Below are 20601 nucleotides of genomic sequence, written 5' to 3'. Positions count from 1 at the left end.
CTATGAGGCAAATACAGATAATTCAGTATCTAAAGACTAGGGAGTCAAGAAATGATTTAATTCAGGTTTATTGGGTAACACAAAAAAACATAATTGTTGACAATTCTTTAACAAACTTAGACTCCATTCAGATCACTCTTTTACATCCATTGAGAATATTTTTTTTTTTTTTTTTTTTATTTTTTATTTTTTTAACTTCGCTCTCTATTAAAATTGTGTCCACTTTTACTTTTTCTTTTTTTTTCATCCTCTAAATAGCTCTTCTAATGCTAGGTTCACACTAGTGTTTGTGTTTCTATCCATCCCAGACGGAAACCAAATCAACTTAAAAAGCAGTTACAAGGGAAAACACGTAGATCCTATAGACTATAATGGGGTCTGCCGGTGAGAAAACTCCAGCAAGACTTTACACAAATTTTAAGTGAAATGGAGACAGATTCTCATACGGAGACTCCAGCACTAGTGTGAATCTGGCTTTAACAGATGTAAAAAAACAAACAAAAAAGAAAAACACAATCTTAAATGGAACCTAAAAGGTATCCTCAAGACTAAGACATGACAGTCTGAGATTACAGAGTTAACATACATATTGCACACACAATGTTTCTAGGAAAGAGGTGTACACACCTTGGCATTCACATAGGGATGGAAGGGGCCATACTTTTTCACTTCTGGGTCATTCTATAGTTAAAGGAAAAAAAAAAAAAAAAAAAGGACAAAAAAGAACAAAAAGGAAAAAGATAAATGTACAAAACAAAGAAATGGGATTGAACATCTCTGAAATGAACTGAAAAAGTCCCCAAATAATAAAATATGTTAAAACAGAGATTGAGAATGGAATTTGCAGAGCAAGCAGACAATAAATGCAGAATCTCATCTTTAAAAGGATACTAAGAGGGGCCACACGGTGGCTCAGTGGTTAGCACTGCAGCCTTGCAGCGTTGGAGTCCTGGTATTCAAATCCCGCCAAGGGCATAAAACCATCTGCAAGGAGTTTGTATGTTCTCCCCGTGTTTGCATGGATTTCCATCCCATATTCCAAAAAGACATACTGATAGGAAAAAATGTACATTGTGAGCTCTATGTGGGGCTCACAATCTACATTAAAAAAAAAAAAAAAAAAAAAAAAAAAAGGATACTAAGATTATTAATATATCCCTTATAGAATTGCAGTGAAAAAAAAACTACTCAGAATGGACATCTGCAGATCTGAACCCTGTAGATCTATATTTTCTGACAGCACTTTAACAGCTAACCTCTCCAAATTCTCCTCTCTTCTCATCTCCAGCCGGCCAGCCCTCTGCCACAAAGACCTGGACCGCGCATGCACCGATTGAACAACCAATCGCGCATTGGTAAGGGCGTGTTCAACAGTCTCACACGTCCCCTTACAGATGCTCTAATACAAACAGCAGTCTTCAGCGAAAATAAGGACATACATACAAAATTCCTTTATTAATAATACAAAGACAGGCGGATATCAAAAGCTGGATCGTTCAGTGAATGGTATTTCATAAAAAGAAGGCTAAATGGTAGGAGTTGTGCATTGATTGGTTGTTCAATCAGCGCATGCGCGGTCCTATCTTTGAGGCAGAGGGACGGCCGGCTGGAGATGGTGTGTGTCTCTAAGGGATAATGCTGATTGGTGTGATGTAATCAAGGGAGGCACTCGTATTTCTGATAAAAAAAAACGTCATTTCCCCGCCAGCACTCGTGGCTGACAATTAATGCCAGGGTGAGAGCGGGTAACTTTAGCTCCATAATTGAAAGATTAAGACTTGTTACCTCTGGGTGAAAAGTTGTGATAATACAACTTAGAAATGCATTAGCAATGGTCTTTAGGCAATGGTCTTTAGGCAATAGTGTTTCATACAGGGTCTGTAAATACGCCAGCAGGGAATGCTTCTGCAACTCAGGAAGTTTTAGCCCCCGTACTAGGCTAGACTCTATATGTAACACCATCAGGAATCTATGCTGCAAGCAGATGCTATATCACATCGGGAGCTTCTAGAATCTTAGCCCCATATACTGCGATATTAGAACAGATAATTAATGTGGATACTAGTGCGACATTTTAGCTATTGTGGATCGATAGTCCTTAAACAAAAAGGCAACGAGAGACAGATAGGATTTTTATATTCATCCCCAAACAATTGGCTAATGTATAGTAGCTCAGTTCTATCTATCTAATTGAATAACAGGGGGTTGTAGTTTAAAGGGGCTCTATCACTGGGAAAAGTCATTTTTATCTAATCACATCCTTGCATAGCCTTTAGAAAGTCTATTCCACACCTACTTTTAGTATGTAGATTGCCTCAGTGGTTTCTGAATAAGTCTGCTTTGATTCATATGCTAATGAGCTTCCAGCCAGCTCAGGAAGTTCCCTGCAGCCTCCTCTCTGCTATTATCTCCTATGTGTGTGAAGCAAACAGGAAGCTGAGTCATCAGAAGTAGCAGTCTCCCATAGGAAACAACAGAAGAGGAGTGCACGATGTGCAACAGTCTAATTAGCATATGAATAAAAACAGACTTATTCAGAAACCACTGAGGCAATCTACATACTAAAGGTAGGTGTGGAATAGACTTTCTAAAGGCTATGCAAGGATGTGATTAGTTAAAAATTACTTTTCCTGGTGATAGAGCCCCTTTAAAGGTGACAAAACTGCAATCACTCACTAAGCTTTTTGGAATTTGTTAAGGATAACTGGTATCAACCCTGGGAATAATATAAAAGTGGTCAGTTTTCTTTGTAGTACGTCCTCCAGCTCATTAAACGCGGTATTAACTCTATATCGGCAGCATATACAGTATCCTGTTATATTTAGTGTTTTTAAATCACTATCACTTCAACAACTGTTTTTGAAGGGGCTTTTTACTATTAAAATCCTTTTAAACCTAAGTAACAAATAAAGATTGATGGTTTTAATCCACTATTCCTAGTGTCCTTCAAAGTGGTTTTTGTTAGACTTATCAACCGTTTTCTTGTTTGAATTAAGTTAGTTGGGGCACCAACAGAAGTTACACAGTTTACATGTGTCTTGGTTTTGCCAATGTGAAACTAGCCCTCGTTATCACGTGCGTCAGGGATAGTGATTTTAAGTATTCACTAAAGTTGCAGTATGTGTGTGTGTGTGTGTATGTATATATATATATATATATATATATATATATATATATATATATATGTGTATATATATATATATATATATATATATATATATATATATATATATATATATATATATATATTAGCTGGTACCCGCGACTTCGTCTGCGGTGATTGTAGAAGTGGGTATGGGTAAGGTTTTAGTACTGTGTATAAGGTATGGAATATGAAATGTAAATTTGTATCTTGTTTTTGCTGTAATTCAAAGAATACGTGAGACTTTTGTGTTGAAGTTAATTTGTATTTGAGCTGCTATACGGTGTTGTGAGAAACTTTACATAGTGACTTTGGGACAGAAGTATTTGAAGTTAACCCTTTCCCGTCGATGGCATTTTTTGATTTTTGTTTTTCATTTTTGACTCCCCTCCTTCTAAACCCCACAACTTTTTTATTTCTCCGCTCCCAAAGTCATATAAGGTCTTAATTTTTCCTGGGACAAACACTTCTGCGATTTTGGAGTTTCTTTAACTCTTTTGCTGAAAGGGGCTTCCGGAAATTTTGCACCTCTGATACCCAGGACAATGCTCACTTTTGAGATGGATAAATAAGATTTAAATTGAAAAATTAAAAAATTAGAGTAACACCCCCCCCCCCCCATATGCATACATATGTTCTGAAAGTAGACACCTGCAGCATTGTCAAACTGCCACTTTATAAAGTATACGAACAGGTACCCCTTATTTACATGAAAGAAAAACCCACAATGGTCACAGAAATAACTTGAAGCTGAAAAGTAATAATACATAAAATTCTCTAAAAATGAACAAATTAAAGTCAGACATTGCTTTTCAACCATACTTCAACAGAATAAAAAAAATAAATAAATAAATAAAACTCATGAAACAGACCTGGACAGAAATGATGGTTCCCTTAACTTAATATTTTGTTGCACAACCTTTTGAGGCAATCGCTGCAATCAAATGATTCCTGTAAGTCAATGAGATTTCTGCACCTCTCAACAGGTATTTTGGCCAACTCCTCATCAGCAAACTGCGGGTTAGAAGGGTGCCATTTCCAGACTGCATGTTTCAGCTCCTTCCACAGATGCTCAATAGGATTTAGGTCAGGGCTCATAGAAGGCCACTTCAAAATAGTCCAATTTTTCCTCTCAGGGCTCATTCACACTACGTATATGGCAGCTTATTCTGAACGTAAAACACGTTCAGAATAAGCGGCGTATAAAGCAGTTCCCATTCATTTCTATGGGAGCCGGCATACGAGCGCTCCCCATAGAAATGAATGGGCTGCTTTTTTCACTACGAGCACTCCCATTAAAGTGAATGGGAAGTGCCCAAGTACGGCTCGGCATGAGCAGAGCGAGAAGTACACGCAGGCACTTCCCATTCACTTCAATGGGAGTGCTCGTAGTGAAAAAAGCAGCCCATTCATTTCTATGGGGAGAGCTCGTATGCCGGCTCCCATAGAAATGAATGGAACTGCTTTATACGCCGCTTATTCTGAACATGTTTTACGTTCAGAAAAAGATGACGTATACGTAGTGTGAATGCACCCTTAGCCATTCTTAGGTATTTTTAACTGTGTGTTTTGGGTCATTATCCTGTTGCAGGACCTGTGACTGAGATCACATTTTCTGACACTGGGCAGCACATTTCTCTCTAGAATCCCTTGATAGTCTTGAGATATCATTGTACCCTGCACAGATTCAAGACACCCTGTGCCAGATGCAGCAAATCAGCCCCAGAACATAACAGAGGCTCCTCCATGTTTCACAGTAGGGACAGTGTTCTTTTCACGATATGCTTCATTTTTCCATCTGTGAACATAGAGCTAATGTGCTGTGCCAAAAAGTTCGATTTTTGTCTCATCTGTCCATAGGACATTCTCCCAGAAACTTTGTGGCTTAGGGCAAACTCAAGTCTGGCATTTTTATGATTTGTTTTCAACAATGGTGTCCCTTCTTGCTCGTCTCCCATGAAGTCCAGTTTGGCTCAAACAACAACAGATGGTGCAACCTGACACTGATGTTCCTTGAGCTTGAAGTTCACCTTTAATCTCTTTAAAACTTTTTTTGGGCTCTTTTGTTACCATTCGTATTATCTGTCTCTTTGAATTTTCATCAATTTTCCTCCTGCAGCCACATCCAGAAAGGTTGGCTGCAGCCCCATGGATCTTAAATTTCTGAATAATATGTGCAACTGTAGTACAGGAACATCAAGCTGCTTTGAGGTGGTCTTATAACCTTTACCTTTAACATGCTTGTCTATAATATTCTTTCTAAGCTCCTGAGAACACTCTTTCCTTCACTTCCTCTGGTCTATGTTGAGTGTGATACACACAATGTCCATAGAACTACAGGAGCATACCATGCATGCTTGCATAAGTGGCCATAAAAAAGCCCTATGGCAGAGCCAACTGCGCAGGCGTCGAAGTGTGACCCCAGCTGGAAGAAGACTACTGAAGAGGCGGTTGTTGAAGAAGATGGAAGCGTCGCTGGAGAGAGTCCTCTCACAGCATTGGGGACACCCATAGTGCTGTTTGAGCGCTGGGCCCGCCCCCAGTACCGAGAGAGAACTCATTTACATAGACAAAAACCAGGATTTTAACCAAATGGCGGGGCGGAGAAGACTTCTAAAGGTAGGAGTGAACGAGAAAAAAAAAAAAAAAAGTTTTAATGGTAGAATCCCTTTAAATAAAAATTGTATGAAGGTGCCTGCTTGTACAGTGCAGTACAGTGGCACATGGTATTTTGTCAATGTAGCAGGTGTCTACTTTCAGAAAATATATAGGTAAAGGGGTTAGTAAGATTTTTTTCAATGCTGTAGATTTGCTTTAGGTTTTACTAGAAGAATATCCGGCGGCTTCGCTCGCGGAAAATATGTTAAATTGTTAGTTATGTTAAAATAAAATTTTCAGGGTCACACTGAAATAGACAATTTTCAGATGCTACAGTAAATCTTTTTTTCCACTTTAAATTTTAATTATTTTGCCGTTTTATTAATTTATCGTAACATCGATGTGAACAACTTTTTTTGTTTCAACATTTTTATTGAAAAATATATATATATATATATATATATATATATATATATATATATATATATATATATTTACACATACACCGTATTTTTCGGACTATAAGACGCAATGGACTATAAGACGCACCTAGGTTTTAGAGGAGGAAAATAGGGAAAAAAAATTTTGAAGCAAAAACTGGTAAAATATTTAATATATGGGAGTTGTAGTTTTGCAACAGCTGCAAGGCCACATTGACAGGTGACCCTGCAGCTGTACGGGGATGCATAGAGTGTTTTTTTTTTTGCGGGGCCAGAAGTACTTTTTAGTTATACCATTTTGGGGAATATCTATTGCTTAGATCACCTTTTATTGAAAAAAAAAAAACCCGGTGGTTTATGATATATGATTTTCTACTTTTATATATATATTCTAGGGGCAGGAGGTGATTTAGAACTTTTATTTATTTCATATTTTTAAAGCTTTTTTTTTTTTACTATTTTACTTTTTTTTTATTTTTACTATACACCCTTCTTTTCCCCCCAAATTTGGGGGGAAAAAAGTGCGTCTTATAGTCCGAAAAATACGGTATATATATTCATTACATATTATGTAGTATAAACTATTACAACTATTTTTTATTTATTTTTTTTTAATCAAAAAATAAAATTTATGCCCCTTACACAACCATATAAAACATTTACACCAGGGGTGTAACTACTGGGGTGTCAGCGGTAGCCCGACGACAGCCACTACCACTGTGTTCTGCTTTTTTTTTGTTTGTTTGTTTTTTAAATAGGCCATGTCAGGGTCTTGGGTTGCTAGGTGGGGTGGCATAGACACAAAAGTCCAGATTCTTTAGTCCAAAAACAAAGGTAGAGTTTATTTTCACTCAAAAAGGTAGTGCAGCAACAAAAGGAAACAATACAAAAATAAATAAATACCTGCCCAGCTAGGCTCTAACTAAACATAGAATAGGTTACCTCACCTAGAAACACAGAAATCAAAAAGCCAGTAGAATCACTCAGGATACAGCTCCAAAGATAAGTCCTCTCTCTTTGGCACTCCAGCCAAGCTCTGCCCAAGTGTTGCTGCTGGAGCAACTTCTTAAGCCTCCTTGACAAGGAGACTCTCTGCAGCTGAGTTGCTGCCGGAACATCCCCAAAGTGTGGACTGGAGGAGGGTGGAATGACAGGTCCCACTACCAGCCTACCTGCCATTCCTAAAAATCCAGCCCAATACTGAGGATTCACCAAAATGCTCAGCAGACGAAAGTTGTCTGCTGAGAACAAACATTCCTGGAGTTTTCTCATCTCACCCACCCGAGTAGTCTGGGTGAGATGTACACCCCCTCCATTACCTGACCAGCCAACGGCTTACAGCCGTTACTGGCTGGAGTTACTATTTATCTACCGATCCTGGCAGCGGCCTGGATCAGTAAGTGACGCCGCGGGACCCACAAACAGTATTATTATACTCCAGGGTCTGAAAAGATCCCTCAGTATAATGACCGGAGGCCCAGGAGAGGTAAAGGATAGAGATGAGTGAACACCATTCCAAACTGCCGTTTCGAATAGCACGCACCCATAGGAATGAATGGACGCAGCCGGCACACAGGGAGTTAAGCGGCCGGCCAACGGCAAAGTCTACATGCCGGACGCTTCCATTCATTCCTATGGGAGCATGCTATTCGAAACGGCAGTTTGCCACAGGGCTCCATCATTCCTAGTTATGCCACTGATTTACACCCAAGTAACAACATAGTGCAACCCTTCCCCCTCCCTCCAGTGTAATCTATAAGTAGTTCATGGACAAAAGAGTAAAAATGGTTTCCAGTTACACACCTATCTATTGTAGGGCTTCAGTGATGAAAGCTCCCTGTATAGTAAGGGCTCGTTCACATCTGCACCCGGTCTCTGTTCTGCAGGTTTCCGTTTCCTGCACAAAACAGAGGCAGGAGACTGAAACCTGCAGGACTCTCTCACCAATTCATTTGAATGGGTTTGAAAGCTGTCCGGCCGTGAGCGGTGGTGAGCGTTCTATGCTCTCCACTGCGAAAGTTTTTTTTAATCCGGACACAGAGTCAGACATGCAGTACTCTGTGTCCGGTTTAAAAAAAACGGTTTTGCGGTGGAGAGCATAAAACGCTCACCACCGCTCACGGCCAGACCCGGTCTGTGGTTTCCGTCTTCTTGCATGCAGAAGACGGAAACCACAGAACGGAGACCCGAACGCAGGTGTGAACCTAGCGTAAGCAATAATGACAATCTTACCATGAGGCAGTTTTCGCCTGACCAATATTGCTGCTCAGTAAGGCTGCTGCACACTACAGTAACACTACAGTCTCTGGGCCGTGGATTCTACATCTCCATAGACTTCTATGGAGCCTGCAAAATTCACTGCTTTGTGCACAAAGAAGTCTCTGGAACCGCCAAATCCATGGCCTGGAGGCCCGTGAAAAAAACTGCAGTGTGCAAGTAGCCACTAAGGAGACCAGACATGTTTTGTCAGTGCATGCGTGCATTTACATGTGTGTGATCCATTTGTATGTATGTGTGTGTGCATGCACGTGTGTGTGGTCCGTGTATATGTGTGTGCGTGCGATCCATGTGTAAGTATGCGTGTGCATGCACGTGTGTGGTCCGTGTATATGTATGCGTGTATGTGCGCGTGTGATCCTTGTGTTTCTGCGTGCATAGAGCAAGTGTCCATGCGTGCGGTAGTTGTGTGTGAGTACGCATGTGCTCTGTTCGTCTATGTGTGTAGTGTACATCCATCTGAGTGTCTTTGTGTGCGTGTGTGTGGTGTGCATGTGGTATTTATGGAATGGTGTTTGTGTTGTGTGTGTCTATAGTGGTCTGGTGTTTGAGTGGTGTGTTGTAGCATTTGTGTGGTGTTGTGCGTGGTGGTGCGGCCCCTTTAGAAGTGATTCTTTGGCGCCGTTGCTATAATCCGTCCCTGTCAGTCACAACTGTTATTTTCCCCCTCAGCACTTTCAAATTTCCCCATTATATGCATAGGGCCTAAATTTAGGGGCCCCAATCTCATGACAGGGGGACGCTAGTAAGATGTAACGTGCGCAGTATTCTGCTCCTATGAGTGGAGAAGGGGCGTGCCAGATTTCACCCAAATCGGGCGAGAACTGTGGATTTGTATATAGCAGACTACTACAGAATTTGAGTTTTATATATCTAGACAAGACAGTGAACCCCCAGTCAATGGTGACCCCCTATCTGATAGCGCAGTTTACCTCCCATACACCGGTGACCACCTCTTCTCTCTCTCGGGTACCTAGACCAGGGGTAGGCAACCTTTTTTGTACGGCATGCCAATTTGAATTAAAAAAAAAAAAAAAAAAAAAAATCAAAGATGAGGTACTCAGAGTGCCAGTCAAAAATTGTAAGGCTGACGACCCCTATACTAAAATCATATAGCACAAACCGCAACATAGAGGTGTTGTCATACTGCAGTCCCAGCCAATATGTTTACCGCTATTTGACTGGATACACATGTACTTTTCTGTTAGAAACAATGTAAGTACATGTATAACCCGCAGTTAGTGGTAAATGTATGCGACTGGTAGCATAGTGAGGTAACACCTGTAGGAGGAGACACACAATGTAATTGGATGCTGCATCTAGTCCCCAGCCACCAGTACCTTCACTTTTCTGTAAGTGAAATATGGATTAATTTCAGCTACATTTAATTCCAGTAACTGGAATTAATAGATGTCACACTTATACCAAAGTGACAGCACTGTTGCCTGGGGACGAGATTTGGATATAGCCGCATATGGGTACACAATGTGTCACCACCTGAAAAGAGACACCCTAAGGTTGAGGCTCCACATTGCTGAAATGCAGCTTTTTTGTTGTTGTTGCAGATTTTTGCTGTGTTCTTCTGAAGGGAGACATAAGAAGGTTCCTAGATATTTCCCATTTTTTTTGTAGCCATTCTTGGCTTTGGCTCAAAAATTGCTGCAAAATCTGCAACAAAAATGCAGCTTTCCACAACATGGGTCCTCAGCCTTAGGGGAGCAGCACACGACCAGCGACATACTGTCCCGCACTGTAATTGATATGGGGCAGAATGTTACTGGGAGGCCAGGAGTCCTAGTACTATAGATGACTGCACTGCCAGGAATCCCACTCTCAGCACGAAGTTCAAGGAGGTAAATCTGGCTGACATACAGACAGTGAAAAACGGTTGTGGGCTACTCCCCTTGGGCCGAGTTCAGATGGGGTTTTTTGGGCCGGATTTTGATGCGCAATCCACATCAGAATCTGGCTCAAAAAAACACCTCCCTTTGAAATCAATGACAGCCAGTCATTTCCTTTTTCCACGAGCGGTTTGTTCCTGCTCACATTAAAAAGAAGTCACATGCCAGTTCTTCAGGCAGATTCCGTGGCTCATTCAGCAGCGGATGTCTGCCTCACGACACCTGCCTCACGAATAGTACTTTATCACATGTGAAAATTGTCCTGGCTACCAGGGATGCAAAAAAATCTGGAAAAAAAATGCAGTGAAAGGGTTAAAGAGCTGATAGCTTCATTAAGTCACCCTAGTTTGTCATCGTTGGAGTGGAAAGTGGAATTAAGAAAGGAATAATTATTTTGGAGGGGACCCCGAAAATATATTTTTGACAGAAAGCATGGTAGTTAATATGCTTTTTCTCTCTATATATATATTATATGTAGTGTATATATACACTCACCGGCCACTTTATTAGGTACACCTGTCCAACTGCTCGATAACACTTAATTTCTAATCAGCCAATCACATGGCGGCAACTCAGGGCATTTAGGCATGTAGACATGGTCAAGACAATCTCCTGCAGTTCAAACCGAGCATCAGTATGGGGAAGAAAGGTGATTTGAGTGCCTTTGAACGTGGCATGGTTGTTGGTGCCAGAAGGGCTGGTCTGAGTATTTCAGAAACTGCTGATCTACTGGGATTTTCACGCACAACCATCTCTAGGGTTTACAGAGAATGGTCCAAAAAAGAAAAAACATCCAGTGAGCCGCAGTTCTGTGGGCGGAAATGTGTTGTTGATGCCAGAGGTCAGAGGAGAATGGCCAGACTGGTTCGAGCTGATAGAAAGGCAACATTGATTCAAATAGCCACCCGTTACAACCAAGGTAGCCAGAAGAGCATCTCTAAACGCACAGTACGTCGAACTTTGAGGCAGATGGGCTACAGCAGCAGAAGACCACACCGGGTGCCATTCCTTTCAGCTAAGAACAGGAAACTGAGGCTACAATTTGCACAAGCTCATCGAAATTGAACAATTGAAGATTGGAAAAACGTTGCCTGGTCTGATGAGTCTCGATTTCTGCTGCGACATTCGGATGGTAGGGTCAGAATTTGGCGTCAACAACATGAAAGCATGGATCCATCCTGCCTTGTATCAACGGTTCAGGCTGGTGGTGGTGGTGTCATGGTGTGGGGAATATTTTCTTGGCACTCTTTGGGCCCCTTGGTACCAATTGAGCATCGTTGCAACGCCAAAGCCTACCTGAGTATTGTTGCTGACCATGTCCATCCCTTTATGACCACAATGTACCCAACATCTGATGGCTACTTTCAGCAGGATAATGCGCCATGTCATAAAGCTGGAATCATCTCAGACTGGTTTCTTGAACATGACAATGAGTTCACTGTACTCCAATGGCCTGCACAGTCACCAGATCTCAATCCAATAGAGCATCTTTGGGATGTGGTGGAACGGGAGATTCGCATCATGGATGTGCAGCCGACAAATCTGCGGCAACTGTGTGATGCCATCATGTCAATATGGACCAAAATCTCTGAGGAATGCTTCCAGCACCTTGTTGAATCTATACCACGAAGAATTGAGGCAGTTCTGAAGGCAAAAGGGGGTCCAACCCTTTACTAGCATGGTGTACCTAATAAAGTGGCCGGTGTGTATGTGTGTGTATATATATATATATATATATATATATATATATATATATATATATATATATATATATACATATAGTGTTAGTTCTATATATATATATATATATATATATATATATATATATATATATATATATATATATATATATATATATAGTTAGGTAGTTAGGATTGTAAGTAAGGCACCCCTCAAATATGAGAGACCTGGAGCAGTTTACAAAAGAAGAATGGTCCAAAACGCTAGCTGAGAGGTGTAAGATGATTGTTGATGATTACAGGATGCGAATGATTTCTGTTATTTTTTCCAATGGGTGTGTAACCAAATATCAAACTAAGAGCGCCAGTGATTTGTCCAGCCAATTTTTTTTTTTTTTTTTTTTTTGTTCCAATATAGACAAAAGAAATAAACCTTGCTGATATACCAAGCTATAACCAATAAATGTTTAAAACTGTAAAAAAAAACTGTTTATTTGTGATCAAACAGTATTTACCACTGTATTCACACTATATTCTTGCCTTCACCAAATTGAACAGACTAACTTCAGATGATATAAGTATTTGTGTTAAAAAAAAAAAAACAGTAATCTATGAGCCTGGGGCCATGTGACCACTGCTATGATCCACAAAACAGAGACCCAATGGAAAAAAAGAAGAAATTGCAGACAGGGTAGCTAGATGCTAAATTTGTAATAATAAATTTTGCCCAGAAAACTCCTTTAACACTTTTCAAACATTCACCATAATCATTCAAGCAGATGGCAATATTTTAGATATGGTGGCTGCTCAGGAGCTAAGTGGCTGCCACAAGCCGCGGGTAATGCCCACAACCAGCGTCAGCACTGATTGATGGCATTAGGCTCCACTGACTCCTCATTTTCCAGACACCATGTGGTGCCAACATTCTGGGGAAAATCCATTGCCGTGGAGGTTGAGAGCTGTAGCCTGTAAAAAAAAGTGCCAATAGACTGGTGACTCAGGGCTCATTCACATCTGCGCCCAGGTGTCCGTTCTGCAGGTTTCCGTTTCCTGCATAAAACAGAGGCAGGAGACGGAAACCTGCAGGAGTCTCTCACCCATTCATTTGAATGGGTGAGAAAGCTGTCCGGCCGTGAGTGGCGGTGAGCATTTTATGCTCTCCGCCGCGAAACCGTCTTTTTTAATCCGGACACAGAGTCAGACATGCAGTACTCTGTGTCCGAATTAAAAAATCCAGTTTCGCGGCGGAGAGCATAAAACGCTCACCACCGCTCACGGCCGGACCCGGTCTGTGCTTTCCATCTTCTGGCATGCAGAAGACGGAAAGCACAGAACGGAGAGTAGAACGCAGGTGTGAACCTAGCGTCAGATGAACTTATCCTCCACAGCAGAGGTGACTCTTGGTCTTCCTTTTCTGGGGCGGTCCTCATGTGAGCCAGTTTCTTTGTAGCGCTTGATGGTTTTTGCAACTGCACTTGGGGACACTTTCAAAGTTTTCCCAATTTTTCAGACTGATTGACCTTCATTTCTTAAAGGGGTTGTCCCATCACAAGGATCCTATCTATACTGCTTGTTAATGTGGATTTAAGACTTTTCCTAAATACAACGCTTCAGCAAAACTGCTTTGTTTGTCCACTATCTTACTTTATTCAATTCTTTGTGGCCACAGCCCTGACTTAGCTGCTCATGAGTCAAGTGATGTATCTGCCTGCTCTCAGGGGGGAGGGAGGAGGGGCTAAGTGCAGGGAGCGAGCCTGTGTATCTAGCTATTCCTGTGTCTATACCACGTGACCTAGCTTCCTGTTAGCAGATAGGGAAGAGAAGCTGCTTTCATTTCTTCTGTTCTCCCAGTTATCAGGCTAGCTAATTCAATTGTGTTCATTATGGCAGAGACAGGCAGTCTCTGTATGTAACACAGAATGGAGTTGCTGCTGCCTGTACTTCATAGTCCAATATGGGTGGGCGGCGCTACACGCGAATTTGGGGGTGGGGCTAAACGGCAGGTTGCATGTGAAACCCCGCCCACCAAATGATGCAAGAAACCAGAAAGAAAGAAGATTTTCAGCAGTAAAGACTGATGAGTATGTGAGGTGGGAATACCCCTTTAACCAGTTAAAAACCGCTGGCTGTAAATTTACGGCCAGCAGTCCTGGTCTCTAAAGACCAGCCGATTGTAAATTTACGGCCGGTCTTCAGAGACTCACTAGGCAGGGGGTGGGGCGGGGGGAGAGAAGGGTTAGGTGTTACTAACACCTAACCACCCCCTCAACAACGTTCAGTCGGACTCAGTTCCGACTGAACGTTTTAACCCTTTCGATCATGCCGTGAAACGTCACGGCGCGATCGAAAGGGATCCGCCGAAGATTGAACCTCATCGGCACCCCCCGCGGCGAGATCGGGGGTTGCCGATGTCAGTAAAAGGTAGTCTGGGGTCTGGCAGGTGACCCCAGACTACCGGAGCCCCCACATACCTGGTTGATCCTGCCGACCGAAAAAGGAAGTGAGCGATGCAGCTCACTTCCTCTGCAGCTTACAGGACACGAGCAGTACCAATAAAAAGTACCAATAAAAAGCGCAGGTTGTCCCACAAAAAATAAGCCCTCAACCAACACTGTCAACTGAAAAATAAAAATGTTACGCCTCTCAGAAGATGGCGATGCAAAAAACATTCACTTATGTCCCCAAATGTATTTTTGTTCTGCAGAATTAGTATCGCATTAAAAAAAAATACTATAAATGAGGTATCGCCGTAACCGTACCGACCCGCAGAATAAAGGACACATGTTACTTATACTGTACGCTGCATGGCGCAAAATTTAAAGGGTACAACTCAACTCAAGGGTACAAAGAGTACAACTCAATGTCAGTATGTTGTAGGCACCCAAAAATGGTGTAATTACAAAATGCATCTCATCCCGCAAAGAACAAGCCCTTATATGGCCGCGTCACCAGAAGAATAAAGAAAATATAGCATCTACCAATGTGAAGACAAAAAAAAACAAAATCGCCAAATTATTAGAATACAACTAGCGACGGCAGGAAGGGAATGTATAAGCTGTGTCAGTGTACATCAGAAGACACCCCAGATTTACAGCTTACAAGGGAAAGACACCAGAAGTGACCCCCAAAATGACCCCAGAGTGACTCCCCCAATCATAGGAGCTACTGGAACATAGTAGGGAATTTGGTGTTTGCAATGTCCTCCGCACAGCTTATATATTCCCTCTTCGTCATCCGCTGTGCAGTCACGTCTGGGATACTAATACTCACTACACCCCCTGAGAAATTCTTTGAGGGGTGCAGTTTTCAAAATGGGGTCATTCCTTTGGGAATCCACTTTTCTGGTACCTTACAGGCTCTACAAACATGACATGGCGGCCAAATATCAAATATTCAAATCTGTACTCCAAAAGCCGCATCGCGCTCCTTCCCTTCTGCGCCCTGCTGTGCGCCCAAGCTGCAGTTTATGCCACATGTATGACACATGTATGATACTGGTGTACCCGGGATTACGGACGTAATGTCATATGTGGGTATAAACTAATATTAGGGCACAGACGGACACAGAAGGGAAGAAGGGTTATTGGGTTTTTGGAGCACAGAAGGTTTGGTTTTTAGATGCCATGACACTTTTGCAGAGACCCTAAACTTGCCCCTACAAAATGGGGTTTACAGTTACCTCCAGGTCTCTCCAAGAGCAACATGGCCCCCAGAAAGTCCCTCTAAATCTGTACCCCAAAAGCTAAAAAGTGCAGTGCTCCTTCCCTTCTGAACCCTGCAGTGTGCCCAAGCAGCAGTTTACACCCACATATATATTTTTTTGCCCCTCGGGATGGCCCCTTAATAGTTTTAGGAGTGCAGGTCTCTGACAACACAAAGTGGGTGCAACGTATTAGGCACCGAAATGGCATATGTCTTTCAAAATTTCAAATTTTCATTTTGGACATTCATTTTTTGGAAGCATTTTAGGCACAAAATGATAATACCCCTTGATTCATTCCTTTACAGGTGTAGTTTATAAAATGGGGTCACTTTTGAGGGGTTTCCATTGTATTGGTACTTTAGGGGCTCAGCAAATGCGACATGGCACCTGAAAACTATTCCAGCCACATCTGCCCTCCAATATCTAAATAGCTCTCTTTCCATTCTGAGCCCCACCATGTACCCATACAGCAGATTATGGCCACATATGGGGTATTGCTGTGTTCAGGAGAAATTGTGTAACAAACTGTGGGGGGGCATTTACTTCTTTAACTACTTGCAAAATTAAAAATATGGCGCTAAATGGACGATTCATCGGGAAAAAGTGTAATTTTTCATTTTTACGTCCCAATGTTAATAAAATCTGTGAAACAGCTGCGAGGCCAAAATGCTCACTATACCCCTAGATAAATTCTATGAGTGGTGTAGTTTCTAAAATGGGGTCACTTTTAGGGGGTTTCCACTATATTGATACTTTAGGGGCTCTGCAAACGCGACATGGGACTTGAAAAATTATCCAGCAAAATCTGTCCTTCAAAAGCCAAATAGCGCTCTTTCCATTCTGAGCCCCACCATGTTCCCATACAGCAGATTATGACCACATATGGGGCATTTCTGTGTTCAGGAGAAATTGTTAAACGAACCTTAGGGAACTTTTTCCCCTTTATCGTCTTGTGAAAATGAAAAATTTGGGGCTAAATTGACAGTTTATTGGAAAAAAAGTAATTTTTCATTTTCATGCCCAAATGGTAATAAAATCTGTGAAACAGCTGTAGGGTCAAAATGCTCACTATACCCTTTCATATGTTCTGTTGGGGGTGTAGCTTCCAAAATGTGGTCACTTTTAGGGGGTTTCCACTGTATTGGTACTCTAGGGGCTCTGCAAATGAGACATGGCACCTAAAAATTATTCCAGCAAAATCTACCATCCAAAAGCCAAATAGCGCTCTTTCCATTCCAAGCCCCGCCATGTACCCATACAGCATAATATGGCCACACATGGGGTATTGCCGTGTTCAGGATAAATTGTTTAACAAACTGTGGGGGGCTTTTACTCCTTTATCCCCTTGTGAAAATTAAAACTTTGGGGATAAAGTGACATTTTAGTAATTTTTCATTTACACATCCCAATGTTAGTAAAATCTGTGAAACAACTGTAGAGTCAAAATGCTGACTATACCCCTTTATGAATTCTGTGAGGGGTGTAGATTCTAAAATGGGGTCACTTTTGGGGGGTTTCCATTGTTTTGGTACTCTAAGTAGACTGCAAATGAGACATGGTGCCTGAAAACTATTCCAGTAAAATCTGCTGTTCACACACCCAGTGTCACTCCTTCCCTTCCATGCCCTGCCGTGTACCCAAAAATCAGTTTACGCCCGCATGTGGGGGATTTCTGTGTACGGGAGAAATTGCATAACAAAATGTGAGATGCATTTTCTCCTTTAACCCTTTGTGAATGTGTTAATTTTAGGTCTAAATGAATGTATTAATGAAAAAAAAAAATGAAATGTCTAAATTTCACTTCCATATTATTTTTATTCTTATGAAAAACTTAAAGGGTTAACAAACATCCCAAATGCTGTTTTGAATAATTTGAGGGGTGTAGTTTTGAAAATGGGGTGATTTATGGGGGTTTCTATTACACAGGCCTTTATAATTCCTTACAGAACTGAAGCGGTCCCTAAAAAATTGGTTTGGGGAATTTTCTTACAAATCTAGAAAATCGCTGTTATACTTGTAAGCCTTGTAACGTCCAAAATAAATTAAAAGACAATCAAAAGATGATGCCGAGGTATGGGAGATAATATTTATTCATGTATTTGGGTGGTATGACTATCTGCCTGAAAAGCAGAGAATTTCACATTTTGAAAATTGCAATTTTTTCCAAATTTCCATCAAATTTCCTAGTTTTTTTTTTTTATAAATACAAAAATATTGATTAATATTTACCACTAACATGAAGTATAATGTGTTACGAAAAAAGTCTCAAAATCACTTGTGTAAAATCGTCTCAAAGTTATTGCCATTTAAAGTGACACATGTCAGTTTTGAAAAAAAAGGCCTGGTCTTTAACATACTTTTGGGCCCGGTCCTTAACCGGTTAAAAAATTTTTTACAAGTATAAAAAAAATTTAAAAATAAAAACACACAAACACTTCCAGCAATATAATTTTTCTTTATACATTATACACATTATACAAACTCAAAACACGGTATTGCCGCGTCCATACCCAACTGTATAATAAAAGTAAATCATTAGCTAAATTGAACACTGAACTTCAGGGAAGAAAAATAAAAAAAAAAATTCTTGCCTCACAAAATATGGAATTAAAGATAATCAAAAAGTGATATACCGTGCCTACAAGTAGTATTCAACCCCCTGCAGATTTAGCAGGTTTACACATTCGGAATTAACTTGGCATTGTGACATTTGGACTGTAGATCAGCCTGGAAGTGTGAAATGCACTGCAGCAAAAAAGAATGTTATTTCTTTGTTTAATTTTTTTTTAAATTGTGAAAAGTTTATTCAGAGGGTCATTTATTATTCAACCCCTCAAACCACCAGAATTCTGTTTGGTTCCCCTAAAGTATTAAGAAGTAGTTCAGGCACAAAGAACAATGATCTTCACATGTTTGGATTAATTATCTCTTTTTCCAGCCTTTTCTGACTATTTAAGACCCTCCCCAAACTTGTGAACAGCACTCATACATGGTCAACATGGGAAAGACAAAAGGAGCATTCCAAGGCCATCAGAGACAAGATCGTGGAGGGTCACAAGGCTGGCAAGGGGTACAAAACCCTTTCCAAGGAGTTGGGCCTACCTGTCTCCACTGTTGGGAGCATCATCCGGAAGTGGAAGGCTTATGGAACTACTGTTAGCCTTCCACGGCCTGGACAGCCTTTGAAAGTTTCCTCCTGTGCCGAGGCCAGGCTTGTCCGAAGAGTCAAGGCTAACCCAAGGACAACAAAGAAGCAGCTCCGGGAAGATCTCATGGTAGTGGGGATATTGGTTTCAGTCAATACCATAAGTAACGTACTGCACCGCAATGGTCTCCATTCCAGACGAGCCAGTAAGGTACCTTTACTTTCAAAGCATCATGTCAAGGCTCGTCTACAGTTTGCTCATGATCACTTGGAGGACTCTGAGACAGACTGGTTAAAGGTTCTCTGGTCTGATGAGACCAAGATCGAGATCTTTGGTGCCAACCACACACGTGACGTTTGGATACTGGATGGCACTGCATATGACCCCAAGAATACCATCCCTACAGTCAAGCATGGTGGTGGCAGCATCATGCTGTGGGGCTGCTTCTCAGCAAAGGGGCCTGGCCATCTGGTCCGCATCCATGGGAAGATGGATAGCACGGCCTACCTGGAGATTTTGGCCAAGAACCTCCGCTCCTCCATCAAGGATCTTAAGATGGGTCGTCATTTCATTTTCCAACAAGACATCGACCCAAAGCACACAGCCAAGAAAACCAAGGCCTGGTTCAAGAGGGAAAAAATCAAGGTGTTGCAGTGGCCTAGTCAGTCTCCTGACCTTAACCCAATTGAAAACTTGTGGAAGGAGCTCAAGATTAAAGTCCACATGAGACACCCAAAGAACCTAGATAACTTGGAGAAGATCTGCATGGAGGAGTGGGCCAAGATAACTCCAGAGACCTGTGCCGGCCTGATCAGGTCTTATAAAAGACGATTATTAGCTGTAATTGCAAACAAGGGTTATTCCAAAAAATATAAAACCTAGGGGTTGAATAATAATTAAGCCACACTTTTATGTTTAAAATTTATTTAAAATTTAACTGCGCAACATAACTTTTTGGTTTGTAAGATTTATGCATCTGTTAATAAATCCTGCTCTTGTTTGAAGTTTGAAGGCTCTAACTTATTTGCATCTTATCAAACCTGCTAAATCTGCAGGGGGCTGAATACTACTTGTAGGCACTGTATAGTCAAAAATGGTACCTATAACCAGTTTTGTCAATAGAAAAATAAGAATAGTATGTCTGTCAGAAAATGGCGATGAAAAAGCAATAGATTTTTTCCCCAAGTTGATATTACGCAAAATTACTATACATAAAAAAAACTATACAAATTATGTATCGCTCAAAAGAATAAAAGGTAACAACTTTTTTTGTTGCTGGACAGGATTTGACTGCATGTGGGTTGTATCTCTCAAGAACAGGGCTATTCTCCCTGAAGGACCCCTCATACCAGTCGAAAACAAACCAGACTTCCCTAGGGCTTTACGCCCGTTGCAGCTTCGACATTCACTGCCTCCCTCAAACGTTCCACAATGTTATTATAGCCAGAAAACTGATCTCTACTCTCAGATTAGGGTTAAGTTGGACGCAAGTACAACTTTACCCTAATCTGAGAGTAGAGATGAGTTTTCCGGCTATAATAACATTGTGGAACTTCTTTTCTCGCTTTAAACAGATGTGCATTACAACTTCCCCACTTATACTTCCTAAATCTATCTTGTACAATCTGATGTAAGATCGAGTATCACAATCATGTATCGTTTTCTTTTCTGTTTCGAGGTGGGAAAGGGAGAATAGTAAATCATTCTCTCTGACT

General features: G+C 41.1%; 1 protein-coding gene across 4 annotated transcripts in view; it reads right to left on the bottom strand.

The window, feature by feature from the left end:
* The window catches only part of ANKS1A (ankyrin repeat and sterile alpha motif domain containing 1A), a 232048-nt gene that overhangs the window by 168772 nt on the left and 42675 nt on the right, over nucleotides 1–20601 (bottom strand). For 3 of the 4 annotated variants that reach the window (XM_075264255.1, XM_075264256.1, XM_075264258.1), the window contains exon 4: nucleotides 628–681. The exons of the other annotated variant lie outside the window; for it this stretch is intronic. In XM_075264255.1, coding sequence (XP_075120356.1) covers nucleotides 628–681 — 54 coding nt within the window. The remainder of the gene's footprint in view (nucleotides 1–627; nucleotides 682–20601) is intronic. 4 annotated transcript variants of the gene reach the window in all.

Source organism: Leptodactylus fuscus, chromosome 2 (assembly GCF_031893055.1).
Source record: "Leptodactylus fuscus isolate aLepFus1 chromosome 2, aLepFus1.hap2, whole genome shotgun sequence".
Lineage (NCBI taxonomy): Eukaryota > Metazoa > Chordata > Amphibia > Anura > Leptodactylidae > Leptodactylus > Leptodactylus fuscus.
This window is presented reverse-complemented; position numbering and strand designations above follow the sequence as displayed.